Source organism: Odocoileus virginianus, chromosome 2 (genome assembly GCF_023699985.2).
Source record: "Odocoileus virginianus isolate 20LAN1187 ecotype Illinois chromosome 2, Ovbor_1.2, whole genome shotgun sequence".
NCBI lineage: Eukaryota > Metazoa > Chordata > Mammalia > Artiodactyla > Cervidae > Odocoileus > Odocoileus virginianus.
In genome coordinates this window covers 89,640,516-89,664,585 of record NC_069675.1, presented here as the reverse complement: position 1 = coordinate 89,664,585, position 24,070 = coordinate 89,640,516, and the positions used below count along the sequence as shown (strand labels likewise).

General features: G+C 38.8%; 1 protein-coding gene across 9 annotated transcripts in view; it reads left to right on the top strand.

Moving 5' to 3' along the window:
- The window catches only part of STRBP (spermatid perinuclear RNA binding protein), a 169,086-nt gene that overhangs the window by 127,665 nt on the left and 17,351 nt on the right, over nucleotides 1-24,070 (top strand). For 7 of the 9 annotated variants that reach the window (XM_070452407.1, XM_070452404.1, XM_070452405.1 and 4 more), the window contains 6 exons: nucleotides 2,412-2,504; nucleotides 3,133-3,332; nucleotides 10,640-10,798; nucleotides 16,617-16,751; nucleotides 16,956-17,096; nucleotides 20,020-20,143. In XM_070452407.1, the coding sequence (XP_070308508.1) occupies nucleotides 2,412-2,504; nucleotides 3,133-3,332; nucleotides 10,640-10,798; nucleotides 16,617-16,751; nucleotides 16,956-17,096; nucleotides 20,020-20,143 (852 nt within the window). Of the gene's footprint in view, nucleotides 1-2,411; nucleotides 2,505-3,132; nucleotides 3,333-10,639; nucleotides 10,799-16,616; nucleotides 16,752-16,955; nucleotides 17,097-20,019; nucleotides 20,144-20,668; nucleotides 20,764-20,795; nucleotides 23,282-24,070 lie in introns of those variants that run through there. The other 2 variants (XM_070452421.1, XM_070452411.1) reach the window with 2 other exon arrangements.

The window sequence follows — 24,070 nt, the reverse complement described above, 5'->3', positions numbered from 1 at the left end:
GGGATCGGGCGGAGAGGGAGGTGGGAGGGGGGATCGGGATGGGGAATACATGTAAATCCATGGCTAATTCATTTCAATGTATGACAAAAACTACTGTAATGATGTAAAGTAATTAGCCTCCAACTAATAAAAATAAATGGGAAAAAAAAAAAAACACAAAACAAAACAAAAAAAAACTATTGCCTCTCAAATGACCACTTCTTGTTTCTAGGTACTGTATGTATTGAGAACAGCTTGTTTTTTTGTAAGGCATGCTCCCCACCCCATTACTATTATGATTAGCTCTAGATTTTACAGCCCTTGTTTAGTAGCAGGAATGGTAGAATGAAGTTTAATCCATGCAACTGTTCATGTAGCTGGAGATTTTAGAGAACAGATCTGTATGTTTAAGCCAGCTAGTGAATTCCAGGCAATCAGAGAGCAGCTTTTAATGCAACTTAATGAGTGGGAGAATGATTGAATAGATGTTGTTCCTTAACTCTGTCTCTTGAAGACTGCATTCTGGGAGACTGGCATACGCACAGTTTTATGTAATGCAGATGAAATACAATACTAAGCAGATATAAGTAGATATTGCCTTCTGTTGAAGAGAGAACATCAAGATTGATTGACCTGAGTGGTAAGACTCAAGCAAATGCTGAAGTCAGTGTTTACCCGAAGGGATTATAAATCTTGATGATCAGAGAAATATGTAGTTATCTCTAAGAAGTATCTGGAAAAATTATGGCATGAATTTTTTTTTTTTTGAATCTTTTGAGTGTAACTTTTGTTTAGGAAACCCAACAACCAGCTTTTAAGGTGAAAATACAGGTCTTTTAAGGTACTTGGACAGGTTGATAAGCTTTTCTCTGATTGGTTTTGTTTAGGACAATAAAGCTCCTGCTTTATGTCTGCCAGTGTTACTAACTAGTTGCTTTATCTAAGAAATTGATAATATTAGTTTTCAGTTTTTGTTCCATAACCATTATGTTGTTTCTAAGTCTTATGTTAGATAGTTTATAAGATATAAGATAAGGAGAAAATATCTTTGACTTTCCTAGAGCACTAAGGAAACCCAAGGTGTCTATGTATGAGATAGACAATGACACAAGACTCCATATGACACTTTATATTTCTGCTACCATAGAAACTCTTTTAAAAGTTGAGATGAGAGAGAAGCTGAAGAAAACTTAATGGAGATGAACTGTAAATAAAATCTTGAATAGGAATTTGAACAGGCAGGCAGAAGAATTATTTTGTAGTATGAGAAATAATTAGATTTCCAAAAGCATGAGATTTAACATGTTGACTTTAAAAATTTATATAATAAATGTTAACTTAGAGAAATATTTGAAAAGACATAAGTGAAAATAAATCTTACTACCAGAGATAACTACTTTTAACATTTTGATATGTATCTTTCCAAACTTTTTTCTGTTTATGTGTATATAGTTGTGAATATATGCATAATTTGTATCAGTGTATGTAAATAAACGGAAAAATAAATACAAGAAGGGTTAATATTGTTTCATGGAGATTCAGTTAAAAGTTTTTGCTATTACAAGATTATGAAATTACTGCAGATGGTGACTGTAGCCATGGAATTAAAAGATGCTTGCTCCTTGGAAGAAAAGCTGTGACCAACCTAGACAGCATGTTAAAAGGCAGAAACATCACTTTGCCAATAAAGGTCTGTCTAGTCAAAGCTATGCTTTTTCCCAGTAGTCATGTTTGGTTGTGAGACTTGGACCATAAAGAAAGCTGAGCACCAGAGAATTGATGCTTTTGAACTGTGGTGTTGGAGAAAACTCTTGAGAGTCCCTTCGACTGCAAGGAGATCCAACCAGTCCATCCTAAAGGAAATCAGTCCTGAATATTCATTGGAGGGACTGATGCTAAAGCTGTAGCTCCAGTGCTTTAGCCACCTGATGCGAAGAACCGACTCATTGGAAAAGACCCTGATGCTGGGCAAGATTGAAGGCAGGAGGAGAAGGGAATGACAGAGGATGAGATGGTTGGATGGCATCACCCACTCAATGGACAGGAGTTTGAACAAGCTCCGAGAGTTGTTGATCAACAGGGAAGCCTGGCATGCTGCAGTCCGTGAGGTTGCAAAGAGTTGGACACGACTGAACTGTACTAAACACATATATGTTTTAAAATTAAAAAATTTTTTTATATTTTGGCCATACCATGTGGCATGTGGGATCTTTGTTCCCTAATCAGGGGTTGAACCCACATCCCCTGCATTGGAAGCACAGTCTTAATCACTAGACCACTAGGGAAGTCCCTACATTTTTAATTGATCAGTGAAAGGGTCTTATGGTCCTTGTGTGATTCCTAAGATTTTTCCTTCCTGAACATATTAAATACATTTGGTAGAGTAAGTGGGATCATTGTTTTAACTGATAATCTCTTGTAACTTTTTTTAGGTGCTGGGTCTTCAGCTCTGAAGAGGCCATTTGAAGATGGATTAGGGGATGATAAAGATCCCAATAAGAAGATGAAACGAAACTTAAGGAAAAGTGTGTAAAATCTTTATTCTTTTTTTTTTTTAAATCTTTATTCTTATAGATGTGAACTAGAAAGGATTTATGTCCCAAGAAAATAAGAATTAAAAAGTGAAGAATTTGATGTGCATTCAGATTTGAAGAAAATGAATAGCTTCTGTTTTCAAGCACCATTTCCTTAAGATATATTGATATTGGCAAGCTAAAATTAATTAATAGCTATGGTAATGCATGGGCTTCCCTGATGGGTAAAGAATCCACCTGCCATTGCAGGAGACACTGGTTTGCTCCCTGGATGAGGAGATTCCCCTGGAGAAGGGAATGGCAACCCACTCCAGTATTCTTGCCTGGGAAATCCCATGGACAGGGGAGCCTGGCGGTCTACAGTCCGTGGGGTCACAGAGTTGGAATCGACTTAGCAACTGAACAACAACAAACATGTTACTGCATGTTACTTTTACAATGATGTTAGTGTAGGTATTTAAGCAGTAATTTTAGAATTATTTATGAAGTGAATTTATATGTGTATTTTGAAATTCTTGCTTTTTTAAAACCTGAGTTTATAGTAGTTTCAAGGAACCTACAAAAACATAGATTAAAGCAAGTGGTTTAATTTCTGACCTCATTTCTCTTTCCCTTGCAGTTCTGGATAGTAAAGCAATAGACCTTATGAATGCACTAATGAGGTTGAATCAGATCAGGCCTGGGCTTCAGTATAAGCTCTTATCTCAGTCTGGCCCTGTCCATGCCCCAGTCTTCACAATGTCTGTAGATGTGGATGGTACAACATATGAAGCCTCAGGACCATCCAAGAAAACAGCAAAGCTTCACGTAGCAGTGAAGGTACAGTATTTATTTTATTTAACAGTGCTTTGTTATTTTATGTTGTAAATAAGGTGCTTGTTTATCTATGGTAAATTAACAGAATTTTCAGGATTTTAATGACAATAGCATATAGACTTCTGTCACAAAACTATTCTTTTTTGATTATACAGTAATATGTATTGATGATACAAAATTTGCAAAACAGAGAAAAAAGAAAATCTATGTTAATTGCTTATCTCTGAGGCAGTTCATTAATATTTTATATAGTATATACAACAGTATTTTTGTTTCTTTTTTTTATGTTGAGCTCACAGTATATGTGTAATTTAATCTTCTTTCATTTCACATGTCATCAGTATTCTTCCATGTTATTAAAATCTTCATAAATATATTTTAATGGCTGTATGATTATAATGATTATAATAGATATACTGTTACTTATTTAAACATTCCCATCATTGGATATTTTGCTATTTGCAGATTTTTTTCTATCATAAATTAATGATTTTTTTTTTTTTTGGCATCTGATGCCTTTTCTGTATTTTGAAATATTTCCATAAAGAGTAGGATCCAGGATTGAACCAGTCAATTATGCATGTAAGTTTGTAGAAAATTGCTAAATACTAGACTCTATCCATGGGTACATCTGGCCTCTTGCAGAGAAATATGAAAATGTCAAAGATCATATAGATGGAAGATAACTTTTAATTTCAGAAAAGTTCTGTTATGTAATAGTATGACATAAAATGTAATTGGTCTGTTTTCATAATCATTCCAGTTTGCAGGTATTTATTAATGTAAATGTAAACATTATCATGGATGCTAAGAATATAGCAGTGACCAGAACAAAGCCTCCACCCTCCCGGAACCTGCATTCTAATGAGGATAGGATGGGGAGAAAGACAGTGGATATACACATGGGTTAGTTATTTGTTAAGTGGTAATAAGCACAATGCAGAAAAATACCAACTAAGCAATAAAATTATAGAACAATAGGGTATGTTGTTTAAAAGGGAGTACTTTTTAAGTATGTTGAAATAGTTTGAGTTTAAAATGAGACAAGAAGAATACTAAGAATGAGGGAAAAGTGAATTTAGGAATAAGGCTAAAAATACAGTTTAGTTGTAAAGTATGCTGAGAGTGAGTCACAAATTTGACTACCACCTGACCCAGAAAGCTTGTGAAATATGTATATCAGTTCTCTAACACCTGACCCAGAAAGCTTGTGAAATATGTATATCAGTTCTTTGTCTATGACAGTTGATTATGAGAGTCAGAGTTGTTTTGGTCTAAAGGTCGTTTGGCATTCCCCTTGGGTGGGTCTTCATAAAAAAGAATCAAAGCAACAAAACCCACTACAATATTGTAAAGTAATTAGCCTCCAACTAATAAAAAAAAAGGGAAAAAAAAAAGAAGGCAATATCATGAAGCAGTGATGTCTTTCAGAGGCACCTCTGATGCAGTGACAGTCTGTGGGTTATTTCTTATAATAACCTGTAATATAAGTTAGTGGCCTCATAGCAGGTTTCAGTTAGTCAAATTTGGGGGAGTTAGGAGAGTGGCAAGTTTTGCAATACAACAAGATTTAGGTGTTATTTGTTCTCATAATAACCATTAATATTTTGGTATGTATTTTTCTAAGCTTTTTGTTTTTAAAATTATAATTCCAAAAAAGTATTGAAAATGAAAAATATTTCCCTAAGTTTGATGCACACACATGGGGTGGCACCTGAGAATCCAGTGAGGATTTGGAAAGTATTTGGTAAATGTACTGTTTTAGCTTTATAAACTTTGCATCATTAGGAATTGTGAAAACAATCTGGCTCCAAGGCTTTCACATAAGGAATGGAGGGACCAACATACTGTGTATACAGAAATGTATATTTAAAATGGGACCATGGCTTTCTTGTGTATCTAAAAATTTATTTTGAGTTTTTTTTTTAAGTAACAACGAAGTTTGCTCTAATTTTTAGTGATGGTATAATATTTTATTATTATCAATCTGCCATAATGTAACTGATCTGTTTAGATTTATATGCATCCAGTTGATTGCTTTTCATGTTTGTGAACTAATCTGATTATCCTTTATGATACATTCTAGAGATGAAATTGCTAGGTTAAGAAGAAAGCACAGGACTTTCCTAGTGGCCAGTGGTAAAGAATCTGCCTGCCAAGGCAGGAGACACTGGTGTGATCCCTGATCTGGGAAGATGCTATAACCTTGCTGAACCCATGTGCCACAACTATAGAGTCTGTGCTCTAGGGCCTGAAAGCCACAACTACTGAAACCCTCGACCCCTAGGGCCCATGTTCTACAACAAGAGAAAGCACTGCAATGAGAGGGCCACACACCATAGGTAGAGAGTAGCTCCTACTCACAACACTGGAGAAGAGCCCACACAGCAACAAAGACCCATCAGAGCCAAAAATAAGTAAAGAAGAAGAAAGCACATTTGAGTGATCTGTTAATTCATTAAACATGTATTCAGTTCAGTAGCTCAGTCATGTCTGACTCTTTGCGACCCCATGAACTGCAGCACACCAGGCTTCCCTGTCTATCATCAACTCCCAGAGCTTGTTCAAACTCATGTCCATCGTGTTGGTGATGCCATGCAATCATCTCATCTTCTATCGTCCCCTTCTTCTCCTGCCTTCAATCTTGCCCAGCATCAGGGTCTTTTCAATGAGTTGGTTCTTTGCATCCGGTGGCCAGAGTATTGAAGTTTCAGCTTCAGCATCAGTCCTTCCAATAAATATTCAGGACTGATTTCCTTTAGGATGGACTGGTTGGATCTCCTTGTAGTCCAAGGGACTCTGAAGAGTCTTCTCCAACACCACAGTTCAAAAGCATCAATTCTCTTGGCGTTCAGCTTTCTTTATGGTCCAACTCTCACATCCATACATGACTGCTGGAAAAACCATAGCTTTGACTAGATGGACCTTTGTTGGCAAAGTAATGTCTCTGCTTTTTAGTACACTGTCTAGGTTGGTCACAGCTTTTCTTCCATGGAGCAAGTGTCTTTTAATTCCATGCCTGCAATCACCATCTGCAGTGACTTTGGAGCCCCCCAAAATAGTCTCTCACTGTTTCCATTCTTTCCCCATCTGTTTGCCATGACATGATGGGACTGGGTGCCATGATCTTAGTTTTCTGAATGTTGAGTTTTAAGCTAAAGTTTTCACTCTCATCTTTCACTTTTCATCAAGAGACTCTTTAGTTCTTTGCTTTCTGCCCTAAGTGTGGTATCATCTGCATATCTAAGGTTATTGATATTTCTCCCGGCAGTCTTGATTCCAGCTTGTGCTTCATCCAGCCTGCCGTTTCGCATGATGTACTCCGCATAGAAGTTAAATAAGCAGGGTGACAATATACAGCCTTGATGTACTCCTTTCCCAATTTGGAGCCAGTCTGATGTTCCATGTCCAATTCTAACTGTTGCTTCTTGACCTGCATACAGATTTCTCAGGAGGCAGACAAGGCGGTCTGGTATTCCCATCTCTTGAAGAATTTTCCATAGTTTGTTGTGATCCACACAGTGAAAGGCTTTGGCATAGTCAATAAAGCAGATGTTTTCCTGAAACTCTTTTATTTTTCTATGATCCAATGGATGTTGGCAATTTGATCTCTGGTTCCTCTGCCTTTTCTAAATACCTCTTGAACATCTAGAAGTTCATGGTTCATGTACTGTTGAATCTTGGTTTGGGAATTTTGAGCATTACTTTGCTAGCTTGTGAGATGAATGCAATTGTGTGGTAGTTTGAACATTCTTTGACATTGCCTTTCTTTGGAATTGGAATGAAAACTGATCTTTTCCAGTCCCGTGGCCAATTGCTGAGTTTTCCAAATTTGCTGGCATATTGAGTACAGCACTTTCACAGCATCATCTTTTAGGATTTGAAATAGCTCAGCTGGAATTCCATCACGTGCACTAGTTTTGTTCGTAGTGATGTTTCCTAAGGCCCACTTTATTTCGCATTCCAGGTTGTCTGGCTCTAGGTGAGTGATGACACCATTGTTATTTGGGTCATGAAGATCTTTTTTGTATAGTTCTTCTGTGTATTCTTGCCACCTCTTCTTAATATCTTCTGCTTCTGTTAGGTCATTATAATTTCTGTCCTTTATTGTGCTCATCTTTGCATGAAATGTTCCCTTGGTATCTCTGATTTTCTTCAAGAGATCTCTAGTCTTTCCCATTCTATTGTTTTCCTCTGTTTCTTTGCACTGATCACTGAGGAAGGCTTTCTTATCTCTCCTTGCTGTTCTCTGGAACTTGCATTCAAATGGGTATATCTTTCCTTTTCTCCCTTGCCTTTAGCAAAGGATTAGGATTTCTTATTAGATGTCAGGCATATATTGCTAAATTGCCTTCTGTAAAGGTTATATTACATTATAGAGTCTGTTATAAGTGAGTTTGGGAGTGTGTTTTATATGTAATGTGTTTATAAAAGTAGGTCCCACTAGATAAAAATCCTTGTGTTCTTTAGTCAGTAACTTGGTAGACTTCTCTACCTGTTAAGAACAGCAGTGAAATCAAAATGAGACAAGAAGAAACCAGTTTTGCTTAAGGAGCCTGGCTGCCTAGCAGCACATACCGTAAAGTAATGAAGATTATTGGCCAGTCTTCCCTTTACCCCTCTCGTCCTTTTTCCTGACAGTCCCTTACAAAGGACATCTTTAAAGACATAATCAGTCATATTCCACGAAAAGAATCTTAGTAATTGTAGAGAAAAGATCAGGTAAAGGGGAAAAGGAATAAAGCCCCTCTGCAGAAGTTCTCGAGACATCAGCTCTCTACTATCGTAAGCCATGAGTATGACTTTCTCTTGAGTGGAGAGCCATGGATAGGGTATTTCATGTTTTCACTGGTGTCCCTCATCTTTGAGGGTATCAACTGTCTCAGCCTTAACCCCCTGCCAGAAGAGAAGAGGCCTGATTACCCTGGATTTTCTTCCAGGGATCATCTTGTGATTTTTCAGCTCAATTGATTTGTTTATTAGGTTGGATTTGTTTGCCAGACATTTGAAACTCACTTTTCTTTGGTATACCAGTTTTTTTGACCTTAATGCTGATTCCAAACAAATTGGTTCTAGAGTTCTAAGAACTCCATACTTTTTTTTTTTTACTTTTGTGGCTTATGCTAGTTAATAATTTCAGAATATGTGTTCGTAGAAATATGACTTAATTTGAAAATGTTTTTGTTGTGCTGTGTTGTAAGTACATTTGTAATATCCTTTGAGATTATCCATCAGTTTATATGAAATATTTATAAGTGTATTGAAGTATGTTGCTACAAAAACAATAAATGAATCTGATATGTGAAAAAATGGCAGAGAAGTGGTGTTAAATAATTTACATTATTCTCTTTTAACTGTCTGTATTAAATTTGGAGAAACTACATGTCTTTAGTTTTTATTGGAGTAAACAAATCAAATTTCTTTGGGACTCTTGGCTTTTGACTTGCAACTTGTGTTAACCTGGTTTTAATTCCAGACTGATAACTGCTCTTTCAGAGATGGGATTTCTCAGGGAGAGCATATTTGCAGGATTTGGGCAGTAGAGAAGGTGTTTTCTTTACAAATACTGGTGAGGATACAACCAAGTGATGTTAGTGTACTTAGTGCGAAGTACTATTTGAGTCCTTTTAGTACTTACGATGTTAAAGTATTTTTGGCCTTACTCCCATTGAATACAGAGAATTTATTTACAATTTAAAATGTTCAACAGAATGCCAAGTTCTCCATATGAACTGGGTGAATTAATTTCATGTTCTCTTGGTTTAGAATTCTACTTCTGCCCATTTTTTGTTTAGCGTAATTTCATTTATGTTAGCAAAATCTTTGTACAAGATGTCATCATTTATAAACACTAGGCTGTTTGACGTCTTTCTCATTTGTGTGGTGGCCATTACAGGTTTTTGAGAAAGCTGTTAGGTATAATTGGGGTTATAAAGAAATATGCCATTGCTTTTACACTCAGGCAACTTAAACCATACTCAAAAGCTGAGACAAATACAGGCATCTTTAGGAACCTAACATTGGTCCAGACCTTTAAGTCAGTGACTGACAACTCAATGTCAGCCTGTTTGAAAGAGGCTTATAAATATGTGCTCGTGGATATATTCTTTTGCAAACATCTAAAGCAGTTTAACCTGGAAGGAGGTTTTAAAAGGCTTGCAAACATAGACATGCACACACATACACTGTTTGGAAAACTATTTTAAAAAAGATGAGAAGTGCCAAACATGAGTGGAAATACACAAGAGTCAACATGGGAGGGAGCCATAGAGTAATCACTCCTTGATAGACAGGGCGGAGATACACGCCTAGACCTGTTCCCGGTTCACTCAGCAGTAGAGGATAAACCCAAGGACTGAATCTTTGCTTTCAAGTCTTGATTATGCTTTAAGTTGAAAGCCAAAGGAATGGATAGTAAGAAACTATAGCTGTAATTTTGTAACAGGCAAACTGGTTCTAAGGTAAAGAAAATGTCTTGATTTCCTTTCTGTGCTAATTTCCTGTATTGGATTGAGTCATAAAACTTAGGTCAGTTAATCAGCCTTCCTGTTTTGCAAATTAGAAAATTGAGGATCAGAGGAGAAAAAGGGTTAGACCATCAGGTTTTTTCCTTTCTAGCCCAGTGTACTTTTCATAGTGTGTCACTCTAGTTTTAATTACTGCCGCCTCATCGGCTGAATTTGGCTATTCTGTTTCTCCATCTCTCATTTCCAAGTTATTTATCTACTTTATTAATTTTTGGTTGCACACCATCTTCATTGCTTTGTGTGGACTTTCTCTAGTTGTGGTGAGTGGGGGCTACTCTTCACTTCAGTGAGCAAGCTTCTCATTTGGGTCGCTTCTCTTGTGGACCACAGGATCTAGGTATGTGGGCTTCATTAGTTGCAGTGCACGGGCTCAGTAGTTGTGGAACACAGGCCTAATTGCTCCTTGGCATGTGGAATCTTCCTGGACCTCGAATAGAACTCATGTCCCCTACACTGGCAGGTGGATTCTTATCCACTGTGCCATCAGAGAAGTCCTCATCTCCAAATTAAGTGAACTTGGAGTAGCCTCAGGTTTGCATTTCTGTTATCTGTTATTTAAACCTAGTTACTCTGAGGAGGTTTCCTCCATTTTTTTGTGGTGATACCCTGGTAGGTAAAGCTTGTTTAACTAAGGATTTGTAGATGAGCAACATCTTGCTTTTCCTGCAAGGTGTTTCATGGATTCAGATGCTTTGGGATTGAAACTATTGTTCTCAGTATTTCGTCTATTCTCTGAGGTGTCTGGTATTTGAATAAAACTGAATCTTAATGTAATTTTTACAGGTACTGCAGGCAATGGGATATCCAACGGGCTTTGACGCAGATATTGAATGTATGAGTTCCGATGAAAAGTCAGATAACGAAGGCAAAAATGAAACAGTGTCTTCAAACTCAAGCAATAATACTGGAAATTCTACAACTGAAACCTCCAGTACCTTAGAGGTATACATGTATATTTTTTTCTTAGAAAAAAAAAGTATGTTTAATGTCAAATATTTGAGTGGTCTGGAGAAGTACCAATGAGATAATCAAAAGCATATACAGGTGTATGTATTTAAGAGGTAGCCATTATTAATATTTTTGTTTATTTCTATCCAGCCTTTTTTCTTTGGTTATTTTTTTACGAAGGTAATCATACGTTCATACAATTTTACGTCTTGTTTTTTTCACTTAACTCTAAAAATATTTGTAAGCATAACTGTGTACTGTACAACATGTGGATGTATCCTAGTTTAACTAGCGTTTCTCTTTTGCTGGCCATGGGAGTCACGTCCAGCATCTCACAATTACAGTGTATCAAGAATGTCAATGCTCAAAATTCTCCAAGCCAGGCTTCAGCAATACGTGAACCGTGAACTTCCAGATGTTCAAGTTGGTTTTAAAAAAGGCAGAGGAACCAGAGATCAAATTGCCAACATCCGTTGGATCATCGAAAAAGCAAGAGAGGTCCAGAAAAACATCTACTTCTGCTTTATTGACTATGCCAAAACCTTTGACTGTGTGGATCACAATAAACTGTGGAAAATTCTGAAAGAGATGGGAATACCAGACCACCTGACCTGCCTCTTGAGAAACCTGTATGCAGGTCAGGAAGCAACAGTTAGAACTGGACGTGGAACAATAGACTGGATCCAAATCAGGAAAGGAATACGTCAATGCTGGCTGTTGTCACCCTGCTTATTTAACTTATATGCAGAGTACATCATGAGAAATGCTGGGCTGGTGGAAGCACAAGCTGGAATCAAGATTGCCGGGAGAAATATCAATAACCTCAGATATGCAGATGACACCACCGTTATGGCAGAAAGTGAAGAGGAGCTAAAGAGCCCCTTGATGAAAGTGAAAGAGGAGAGTGAAAAAGTTGGCTTAAAGTTCAGCATTCAGAAAAATAAGATCATGGCATCTGGTCCCATCACTTCATGGCAAATAAATGGGGAAACAGTGGAAAGAGGGACTGACTTTATTTTTTTGGGTTCCAAAATCACTGCAGATGGTGATTGCAGCCATGAATTAAAAGATGCTTACTCCTTGGAAGGAAAGTTATCACCAACCTAGACAGCATATTAAAAAGCAGAGACATTACTTTGCCGACAAGGTCTGTCTAGTCAAGGCTTTGGTTTTTCCAGTAGTCATGTATGGATGTGAGAGTTGGACTATAAAGAAAGCAGAGCGCCGAAGAATTGATGCTTTTGAAGTGTGGTATTTTAAAAGATTCTTGAGAGAGTCCCACCAGAGATCCAACCAGTCCATCCTAAAGGAGATCAGTCCTGGGTGTTCATTGAGGGGTCTGATGTTGAAGCTGAAACTCCAATACTTTGGCCACCTCGTGCGAAGAACTGACTGATTGGAAAAGACCCTGATGCTGGGAAAGATTGAGGGCAGGAGGAGAAGGGGATGACAGAGGATGAGATGATTGGATGGCATCACCCACTCAATGGACAGGAGTTTGGGTGGGCTCTGGGGGTTGGTGTTGGACAGGGAGGCCTGGCGTGCTGCAGTTCGTGGGTTCGCAGAGTTGGACATGACTGAGTGACTGAACTGAAGAATGTCAACAATAACTGAAGTGTGAAAAGCAAAAAGATCTAGGGAATTCCCTGGTCCAGTAGATAGGACCCCATACTTCCACTGCAGGGACCTAGGTTCAGTCTCTGGTCCCTGGGTTCTGTCTCTGGTAGGGGAGCTAAGATCTTGCAAGCTGCTTGGCTATCAGTGAATGAATGAATGTATTTATGTATGTTTATAAACTTAAAACAAAAGCTAATGAGGGAAATCTAGGATTATTTGAAATTTGTTCTAAGCTGAGGGGGTCAGGTCATCATTGAGTTGGTCCAGCCCTAAAGAGGGTTGTTCCTCAGACTCTTGAGTAGTCCTGACATATGACACATTGTCACAGATAATAGAATTGGACAAAAATCCAAGTAGAAATGATACATGGCTTAATTGGAAATTCATGGGGCCATTGCTTGTGGCATTTTACATAAGGAAAATTAACTTTAAAGTAATAGCAAGAGCTTATATGAAATTTTTTTTTTCAGTTTGTCATTTGTAAGAATGAATATTTATCAAGGACTTAGTACTAAACTCCTTTTGGTGGTGGTTTAGTCACTCGGTCGTGTCCAACTCTTGAGATCCCCATGGACTATAACCCGCTAGACTTCTCTGTTCATGGAATTCTCCAGGCAAGAATACTGGAGTGGGTTGCCATTTCCTTCTCCAGAGGGTTGTCCCAACCTGGGAGTCAAACCCAGGTGTCCTGCCTTTCAGGCAGATTCTTTAGCCAGTGAGCTATGAGGGAAGATACTAAACTCCTTTTAGTGTCTGCGTATTACTAGATGCTATAGAAATTGTGTCCAGAGTCTTAAAGTATTCTGAGGATAGAAGGGCAAAAGATAGTGATTATTATGATATAATGTGAGAAGCACCATGATTACAAAATGAAACATACACACATGTAAAATTAGAGTAATATATGAGCTTGATTTGAGATAACGAAGAGGATTTTGCTCTGTGGGGAAGAGATGGAAAGAAGACATTCTGGGCCAAGGAAGTGAAAGTATTTATTAGTCGCTCAGTGGTGTCCGATTCTTTGTGACCCCCATGGACTGTAGCCTGCCAGGCTTCTCTGTCCATGGAATTCTCTAGGCAAGAATACTAGAGTGGGTAGCCATTCCCTTCTACAGGGGATCTTCCTGACCCAGGGATCGAACCCAGGTCTCCCGATCTCCTGCACAGCAGGCAAATTCTTTATCATCTGGGCCACCAGAGATCTGGAATTGTGAAAGTAGATGTCTGAGAAGTACCAGTTAGGCCTGTATGGAGGGACCTGATTAGGGCTGAGGCCTGTGAAAGCCATTCCTGATTCCTCTTGTGGTGTGGTGGATAGAAGCCATGGCACCTGCCTTTGGAGAGCACCAGTCATTCATAAGTGGTTGTCACAGGCAGGCAAAGATGGTTTGCTGGCAGTGTTATAAATAACTAGTGTCTGACTCTTTGTGACCCCATGGATTGTAGCCTATCAGGCTCCTCTGTTCTTGGGATTCTCCAGCAAGAATACTGGAATGGATTGCCATGTCCTCTTCCAGGGGATCTTCCAGGGATTGAATGCAAGTGTCTTATGCCTCCTGCATTGGCATGTGGGTTCTTTACCACAGCACACCTGGGAAGCTCACTAAGAGAAAAAGAGCTCATTAATGATAAGGTTCAGACTATTAAGTTCAAAGGAAATTAAGAGAGCAGAGCACTGTGGGCTGAATTTGCAGCAGTTAGGACAGTGTATGGAAGTTCTGGTAGTGAATCCATCTCTGCTTTGCTTTCGTAAAATGTAGTAATGGAGAGGGGAGAAAACTTTCATTCTTGACTCATTTTTATAGAAGTGATTTCAGGGGACTTCCCTGTTGGTCCAATGACTAAAACTCCACGTTCCCAGTGCAGGGGGCCTGGGTTCAACCCCTGGTCAGGGAACAAGATCTTGCATGCTGCAACTAAGATCCAGTACAGCCAAATAAAAAAATAATTAAATGTTTTAAAAAAGTGATTTCGGGTTTGAAAGCAGAGAGTGATTACCACATAGAATAGTTTCAAAAATTACTCATTACCTTTAAAAGATGGAGACCAGAAATTTGCTTTGAAACTTTAAAATATGTAGATTATTAAAAATTCTTCAAGAAATAATGTTTTTAACAAAATGATTCAGGAATGTTTATCAACATTATCTTTAAAAATTGTCCAGTGTTCCACTTTGATAATATCAACTACTTATTAAATAAGCATAGAGTATTTTAAGAGAATCTTGCTGTCCGTTAGGTTTATATACATTAAAATCCTATTATATATACTCATTGTTCACCATTTCTTTAGCAATTACTGTAGCAGAATAGACATGATCTCTAACCTCAAAAAGTGTTCATTGGGTTTTTCTAAAATTGTAGTTAAGTGGTATTTTGTGATTTATTTTCAGTCCTAACCTTCGCACTCTTACATGAATTACTTCTCTTCCTCACTGCTAGTTTATCTTTGTGTCAATTCTTTCTACCACTCCTAGAACTGTTTTCTAATTTAATCATGATTTTGTCTCTTTGAGACCCCATAGACTGCAGTATGCCAGGCTTCCCTGTCCTTCACCATCTTCCAGAGCTTGCTCAGACTCGCATCCATTGAGTAGGTGATGCCGTCCAACCATCTCATCTTCTGTCCCCTTCTCCTCCTGTCTTCTGTCTTTGCTAGCATCAGGGTCTTTTCCAGTGAGTTGGCTCTTCACATCAGGTGGCCAAAGTATCGGAGCTTCAGCCTCAGCATAGTCCTTCCAATGAATGTTCAGGATTGACTTCCTTTAGGATTGATTAGTTTGATCTCCTTGCAGTCCAGCGGACTCTCAAGAGTCCTCTAACACCATAGTTTGAAAGCATCAGTTCTTCGATGCTCAGCCTTCTTTATGGTCCAGCTCTCACAACCTTACGTGACTACTGGAAAAACCATAAACTTAACTGTATGTGACCTTTGTGGGCAAAGTGATGTCTCTGCTTTTTAATATGCTGTCTAGATTTGTCATTACTGTCCACTAAATTAAAGATGGGCAAATATAAAATCAGAAAAAGATTTCTCACTGATACATCAAGAGGATTAGTTTAAGATAGAGAGATTTACTAGTAAATACATACTTATTTATCATCTGTTCTGTACTTGGTACTGTGGTTGATAGTACAGGGCATATGAAAATGAACCAACTCATAGCTTTGACTATATGGACCTTTGTCAGCAAAGTAATGTCTCTGCTTTTCAGATTTAAATTCTCCAGTGGCTCTCTGTTGTCCATAATAAGGTGGAAGCTCATTTGCATGACATTTGAAGTCCTTTATGGCTTGGCTCCATCAAGGGTGTTTCTAATCTGGTTCTGCCTTTGTCTCTTCACTCCCTTAATATAGCCAAATAGAATTTACTTACGTTTCCCAGACAAATATTCTTTCCTTCTCCTGGGCTTTTGCATGGCTGTTTCTTCTGTCCAGAATGCCTTCTCCTTGTTTCCTCCTTATCATGGTCTGGTACTCCTTACCTTTGAGACCAGTTTTGTCTGTCGCTTCTAGGCAAACTGCCCTGTTTGCCCTGGAAAACGAGTACTTGTACTGTGTTTCCATGACATACCCCTGCTCTATGGTGCACATTATTTCATAGTTATTAGACCAGTCCCTTCCACTGTGCTCTAGACCCTAGAGGGCAGGGAATGACTGCTTTCATTATTTTTAAATTTAGGAATTCATAGTCTGTAGCCTGCTGTTTTTAGTGTGGGTTCCCTCAAATCTCTTTAGAGACTGAGAGGTGTATAGGCACATTTTCTTTCCATCTCCCAAATTGAGAGCTGTTTAAGCCTAATCCTAAAGGTAAAAAACATTGAATGTGAATCTTTACTCTTCTCCATTTACTCTACCTTGTCAGTCATTTATAGTTTTGTTCTTAGATCTTGAACTCACTAGATCAGACCCTGGAGTGTCAGGTAATGGCCAGGCTCCACTGGTCTTGAATCCTGATCTGTGGAGATCTCCTTGCTTCCATGACAGGCTGGCGAGATGACTTCCTGCAGTGTTCACTGTGTGTAGGATTTCTGTCCCTTTAGAGACGTTTTGTCATTCATACATAGAAGTAATCATGCATCCTAGCTGCCAAATGCTTTAAATTTTTGAGCCTCTTTTTCAGTAGAGATATAGTATACTTGTATTAATAAGAAATCTAATACTTTAAAATTTTCCTTGATTGAACCTTCTTTTAGGTAAGAACTCAGGGCCCTATCCTCACAGCAAGTGGCAAAAATCCTGTAATGGAGCTCAATGAAAAAAGAAGAGGTCTCAAGTATGAACTCATCTCGGAGACTGGTGGAAGCCATGACAAACGCTTTGTGATGGAGGTATGTACCTAGATACAAGCCAACCTTATTTTTCCCCTCAAAGACATAGGTTGTCCTGAGCTTACTTTTAAAAAAAGAGTTAGACTCAGTTCTTATGGCACTATTTGACTTTTGGTGTTTTTGTTTCCTGTGTTATGATACATTTAAATTAAAACTACATAGAGGAATTGCATGGGATAATTGCAGTGTTGTTCTTGATTTTAGGTAGAAGTGGATGGACAAAAATTCAGAGGTGCAGGTCCAAATAAGAAAGTGGCAAAGGCAAGTGCAGCTTTAGCTGCCCTGGAGAAGCTGTTTTCTGGACCCAATGCAGCAAATAATAAGAAAAAGAAGGTTATCCCTCAGGTATGAGTTAAGCATTAAACCTTGGAAAGATACCACCAGAGTGAAATCTCCTTTCATATCTTTGTGCCACTTGAGATTTTTCTGAAGTTATTTATTTTTCCTGCTTGGACTTGGCAACTTTTTCTGTTGGGTTGATCATGCATAATAGAAATATGATTACTGGTCCCCTGTTTTGTGGTCTTTCAGGCAAATCCTATGTTAAAAAGAGACTGTTGGTTTTAAATATTCGGGCTTCAAGTGCTCTTGATGAAGCAGTGTTGAAGGGCTGGGACTCTAATGAGATCCTGCGTTTGTTTAGGGAAGCTGCCAAGAGTGTTGGGCTTATTCTCATCCCAGTCTGCAGTTGCTCTTCTTTTTCCTTTCCAGTTTTGTCCTTTTACATTGTTTAGTTTGGGGTTTCTTTGAGGGCAGCACAGTAGAAATTGACCCTGTGTTGCTTTTGTTCGTTACTGACATTGGAAATGTCAGAGCTGCAAAAGGGCCAGGATTGTAGCAAGGATCACAGTAAGAAAAGATGGCTTCCTAATCGCACACTTTTAAATAACAGATTCTCCCATCCATTCATTTACATATTCAAAAATATTTTCTAGACATACACCATGTGCATGATTGTGAGGGGAAAAGAGACATGTGAGTAACTATAAGATACATTCTCTCTCTGGTGGAGAATACTGGTATAATAATATCTGAGTATATTATGTGATAGGGAAAAGTCAAGTAAAAATCTTTGGACCAATAGAAGGAAGCATAGATTACTTAAGATTCTGTGTTAAGTATGCATATGCAAAGTCCATTGTTAACAGGGAAGAACAGATCACAGTAGAACACTTTGAACGCATTGGCACTGCTTGTAGTAACACAGTTGACAGTAAAGGTTCCCTTTGAAGCCTGATTCTTCTCGTTCCAAAGACCATGGGCATGCTCCTATTGTATATGATATACATCTTAGAAATACGTTTTGTGTTCATTTACATTTTTTGTATTTACTATAATAAGCACTGCTTATATTCTAGAATTCAAAATATAAACAAAACTGTTACTGAGATGAAATACAAATAAAGCATTTAAATTGCATTGGTACACGTGTAGAGAAAGGATAAATGGATTTTCTTTTTTTAAAATCTTTTATAAGGTGTTCTAAAAAATAAAATAAAATCTTTTATAAGATGTTCTAAATTAGTAGAAAGATAATTGTGACCTTGTTTGTTTTGGTGTGTTTTTCTTGTGCATTACATCTTGTATATGGTCAGTTAATTTTAGTGTTTATAAAGCGTCTGTGCAGATAACTTATTAGGTAGTTAGGTTTGGTTTTAGGAGACAGGAGTTTGATTTGTGTGGAGTCACTGTGCTGCCGCCAGATTGCTAATTCCTGATGACTGCATTTGACTAAGCTGTGTTTAAAAAAAAAAAAAAGTCTGCATGAAGTTCACTCATTTTTAGAAATTTTCCATACTAGAAGCTATAAAACTCATGTGTTCAATGTGCTTGACAGCCAAGAAACAGTCTATTTTGGATTTGTGGGTTGGATTTTTTTTCAGCCAGAAGGGAAGATGGCTGTTCTCTGTTCATGATACATTTGACCTTGAAGCTATCTTCTATTCAGTCATACTAGTGATAGAGGCTATCCTAGGAGGAAAAAAGCTGGTGATTTTTCAGTGAGAGATAAACGTGTGTATGCACTGACTGTTTAGTTGTGTGTAGTGCTGCTGACTTGCTCTGTAACGCTTTTGAGGCTCTGAACCTCCTTCCCTGCAGCTTGGTTATAGCAGGGAATGTTACGAGTTTCTTAAGTTTCCTGAGCTTGAGTTTTTGTTGCATTATGATATTAAAAAGTAAACATAATATTTAATTTAAATCTAGATGTTTTCTTATTTCTTAAAATTTCAGTTTTGGAAAGGAATGTTTTTGCATTCCTGTATACTGTTACTCCTGGTCTACTTTTCAGTTTTATATCTGTTTTCTCAGTTGCTCTTTCTACTCTGTAGTAAGGAAAACAAAGTATATGTCATAATCCCCATTTTACAATTAGGGAGGAGACTCCCATAGAGATTCTGTGACTTTACCAGAGCCCTGTGGCATTTTAGAGCAAGAAGGAACTTCAGAGGTGATATATACAGACACACATACAGAGACACACACAGGACGACCCCCCCCCCCCCCCCCCCCCCATACTCCCAGCCCAATCTGCTTCCTGAGGTCTCAGCTACTTAGAGCAGGGACTTGCATCCACATCTTTGGTCTTCCTGCCTTAATCTTCCCCCACCTCTTTCTTTTTAAACCTGACTCAGGTTCATAGGTAGTTGTAGGTGGTTTGCTGTGTTTTTTTGTTTGTTGGAAGAGAATTCAGTGGATTTTGAACCTAGATATCAGGTGCCTGTAATTACTTAGACCTAAAATGACTTTGGATGTAATCTGACTGCTGAAATGTGTGTGTAGAAAACGAACTGTTTCTGGATAATGAACTGTTTCTGGATAACCTTCAAGTGAAAAGAACACTTTATCTGCATACTTCTGTGTGTGTGTGTTATTTGCTCAGTCGTGTCCAACTCTGCAACCCCATGGACTCCAGCCTCCCATGAGCCTCTGTCTGTGGGATTCTCCAGGCAAGAATACTGGAGTGGATTGCCATTTTCTTCTCCAGGGGAGCTTCCTGATCCAGGGATGGAACCTGGGTTTCCTGCAGGCAGATTCTTTACTGTTTGAGTCACCAGGGGCGCCCAGCATACTTCTGTATGTCGGCATGTTTTCTGGAACAAGTCTGTAATATGTCATTCTCATTTTACAGATGATAAACTGAAGTCATCAAAGTCATAGATGACTTGTGTCATGTACAGGCTCAAGTTTCTCATAGAGGTTATATACATTACAGAGTTGATGAGATGATCTTATTGCTCTCAGTAATGAAATGTGTTATTTTTAACAGGCAAAGGGTGTTGTGAATACAGCTGTGTCCGCAGCAGTCCAAGCTGTTCGGGGCAGAGGAAGAGGAACTCTAACAAGGGGGGCTTTTGTTGGGGCCACAGCTGCTCCCGGCTACATAGCTCCAGGTATAGTACAACCTGAGAAATGTCTGCCTCCTTTTCTGGGCCACAGTTTCCAAGAATAGTGTCTCCTTTATTTTCCAGGGTTACACAGGGTTTCTGGAGGTATAGGATGCGTGTGCACTGAAATTTAAAAGAAGAGAATCTATAGAATGTTACTAGGTTTTCTCCTAGAATCTGCTGAATGACTAGAGGCCTTTTGGAGGGAGGTGACAGATGAAGAATATTTTGACAGTGAGAAAGTTCAGAGATATTCCACACACTGGGGAGTTTGGATACCTGAGCAGGGTGTATTTATTAGGGACACAGATGACAGGCTGGGTATCACGGGTGAGAAAAACGATTGGTAAGATGCTGCATTTCTTTAACTCAATGTCTGGTGAATCATCAAAGGCTGAAGAATTACATAAAAAAGAAAGGGGGAGCTTACTTATTCAGTGTTGAGTATACTTACATATAAATGATTTCACTTACTTGATTTTAGTCTTCACAGTGTTTCCTCAAGTAGAAATTATTTCTGTTTTTTTCCAGGTGAGGAAAAACTAAAGTTTAGGGAGGTAAGGCTGAGCTCAAGTGAGAGACATCTTGTAAACAGCAGAGCAGAGATCTGAATGTAAGAGTTTCTAGTTCCAAAGTTTGTATTCTTTCCATTTCACAGCATAGCTTGAAGAAGATGGGGAAAGAAGCCTTCTTTCTGTCTTCTGTTCCAATCTTTGTATCATTTTAGCAGTAGCTGTATAGCTGTCTCATTGAAGTTAAATTCCTGTAATCGTGCAAGCATGGAACTTTGAACTACACGTAAACCTCTTGTAGTCGTTGTTCAGATATATTGTCGTAAAGATTGGGTCTTGTCATATTTTGCGTAACGGTGTGACACTCATAAGAAGTTCACTTAGGTTGTGGGTTATTCCTGCCCCCCCCCCCCCCCCCAAAAGAATTAGAATAGGCTTTTTTGGAAGTTTTGTGGATAATGTGGCTTTGGAGTTAAGCTTCTAGAAGTTGATCCCACTCGGGGCATAGCTCAAAAATGTGTCATATAAAGAATGTACTCTCTCATTCAGATACCGTGTGCTTGCTTTGACATGAGTAGACATGGCATTGTGTTCTCCTGCAGTCTTTGGCATGAAGGGGAGATACACTGCTCATGACCGACTGAGCTGCTGTGAGAAAGGAGGAGGGCACAGTGCTGTGAGGGAACGTGACAGGGAAACCTGGTTTAGTCTGCTGGGGACTCAAAGGTGTTCCTGAAGACGTGACACTGGAACTGAGCGTTGAAGAATACGTAGGTGTTAGAGCAGATTCAGACGGAAGAGCACTGCCTGCAGAAGGAACAGCACTTCAGCTCCCTGTGTTGCTGATGGGAGGGGACTTCACTCATTTGAAGAACTAGGAAGAGACCAGTCTATAGTGTGGAGAGCCCAGGGAAGGGGTAGGTTGGATTTGAGCTGAAGCTGGATGTTCAATCCCAGTCCTGGAGGTCTTGGTTTGGATTTTGGTCTTAGAACCTAAGTGCGGTGGGAAGTCGTGGAGGGTTCTTTCTAAGAGAAGTGATGAAATCAGACTTTATTTGTAAAAATCACTCTCTGTTGTATGAAGAATGACTTGTAGGGGCAGAAGTTAGCATGCCAAAACACAGTAGAAGGTTTTTGTAAACTCAGAGCCTGGACAGGAGGCAGTGGAGGTACCTCCTGTGGGTGTAGGGAAGTAGATGGGTGGCAGGAAGTGAGCAGATGGAACAACTTGAGAAGCAAGTGATTGGTTTACTGCGGAGAATGAAACAAAGTGAGATTTCAAGTGTCCCTCCAGGATCTTCAGCTGGAGGAGGTAGGTTGGAGGTGGTGCCATTGAAAGAGACAGATGCTGAAAGACCAGTAGCAGTGGGACCAGGGGAGGAAGGAGGGTGGTTACAGTTTGATAACAGTTTGTGTGTCCAAAATTAAGACCTTTTTCTGTACATCTCACTATTTTATGGAAATTTAAAATTTTTTTTTTGCCTCGTTTAATATCTTGTTAAAGGAAGCGGCTTTCATTAAACAGTAGTAGGCAGCCTGTTGAGGTGAACTGTCTTGCCTTTGGTGATGTGCCTATCCAGGTGTGTCCAGCTGCTGGGTCATGAGATGTTCTCCTCACTCAGGTGGCCAATCACCATCAGCTAGTAGCAGTGATTGTGAGGGAATCCTAGTAGCTTCTCTCTTACATTATTGCCCTGACCTCTGCGAAAGACCTGTCTCCTGAAGGCTTTCAAAAGGAAGTTCTTTTATAGCCTAGAGAACATTCAGATGAGGTCAGATTAGATTATGATTATATGCCTTTTGCAGAGCATATTCCTTGCAGCAGGTTATATGCCTTTTGCAGAGCGTATTCCTTGCAGCAGGGACTGTAATATTTTTATATATGTTATTAAATGCATTACTCTGCTCTCAGTTTCTGCAGAAGACTGAGGCTCTGAGAGGGTAAATATTAAATAGCACGTGCAATTCAAAGTCACCTTGCTTAGTGGGACGGGAAGTCAGGATTAGAACCCAGTGTCCTGTATTGGGGTACAACTACTGGCCAGCTCAGCAGTTGTAGTTTCTCTCTTTAAGGAGGTTTTATTTTAGTAAAGCCTTTGAAACTATAACCTTTGCCAACCAACTGCCTTTTCCTGGAATAAATTTGATATACAGCATTCTTTTTTAAGCATTAACTTCTTTTTTGACTTCTGATACTTTTCCTACTGTTCATTTCCTACTGCTTATTTCAGCTGTCTTTTTTCCTCTTGAAATATATGATGTATTGAGCACTAAAGACTCAGTTGTACAGCCCCTAGGTTTATGACTTAAGCGTAGACTAAAAAGTGAAAAATTTTATCTCTTATGAAAATGTTTCAATTAGTCCCCAGAAGCAGTTTACTTTTCTTTTCAACATATGTTTGAATATTTTGTCTCAAATGAGATTTGGAACTGAGCAGTCAGCGATGACTTAAGATTTGGTGTCTGCCCCAGGGAATACTTGGGGTCACTTGGGATGGGAACAGGCACCTGAGAAAGCACCTTGAAATACAAGAGATGATATGGGGTGGGCCAAGTGAACCGCAAGCCTAGGGGACTTCACAGAGGAGGTGATACCTAAAGGATGAGTTGCAGTTGGTCAGCTAAAGAAGAAGGAAGAAAAGTCATTTTAGCAGCAGAAATGATTGTAGGAAAAGGGACTCTAAGGTAAAAAGTCTGGATTTGTTTTGAGTACTATGTGAAGGGCCTGTGTAGATTTTGTGCCCTTATTCTGTTTTTCCTAGAGATTTACACAAGTGTTTTAATATTTATATTTTAAAGTCATTTTACTAAAAGGTTAAAGATTGTTGTTTCTGTTAATGTACTATTTCTAATCCCTATAAAACTATAAAGTAGCTTGGAGGGTTTCCCATTTTATAGATGAAAGTGGCAGCTCAAAAGTTTCATATCTAAGGACATATGAGAAACTAGTGGTAGAACTAATTGGTTCAAAAACGTGTTCTTTGTACTAGTTTATATTGACAGTATGAGCCTTTTTCATAGGCACCATATGCTAATGTCAATTTTAGCAACATTTATTGAGAGACCGTGTGCTGCGGCCCAAAATTAGGATATAAGCAAGGCATGGAGCTTGGCCTCAAGCCTACAGACTGATGTGTGTGCCTCTTTAGTGGCATTTGAGGCTTTAGTCTGCTCTGTTACTGCTTTCTGAAAAAAGACTTGGAAATTTCTATTATCCAACTTTGAGAAATTGGTGATTTGAGTGGTTCTGAGTATTCTTTTGTTGAACAAATTATGTTTAGTGAGTGGTTACTACATGCCATTCTGCTAGGTTCCAGTGATACAAAGATGTATAAGACTTGAGTCTCTGCGATTCTAGTGGGGAATGCAGGTAGAGTTGGTAATTACAATGTAATGTGGTAAGTGTAGTGAGAAGTAAGTG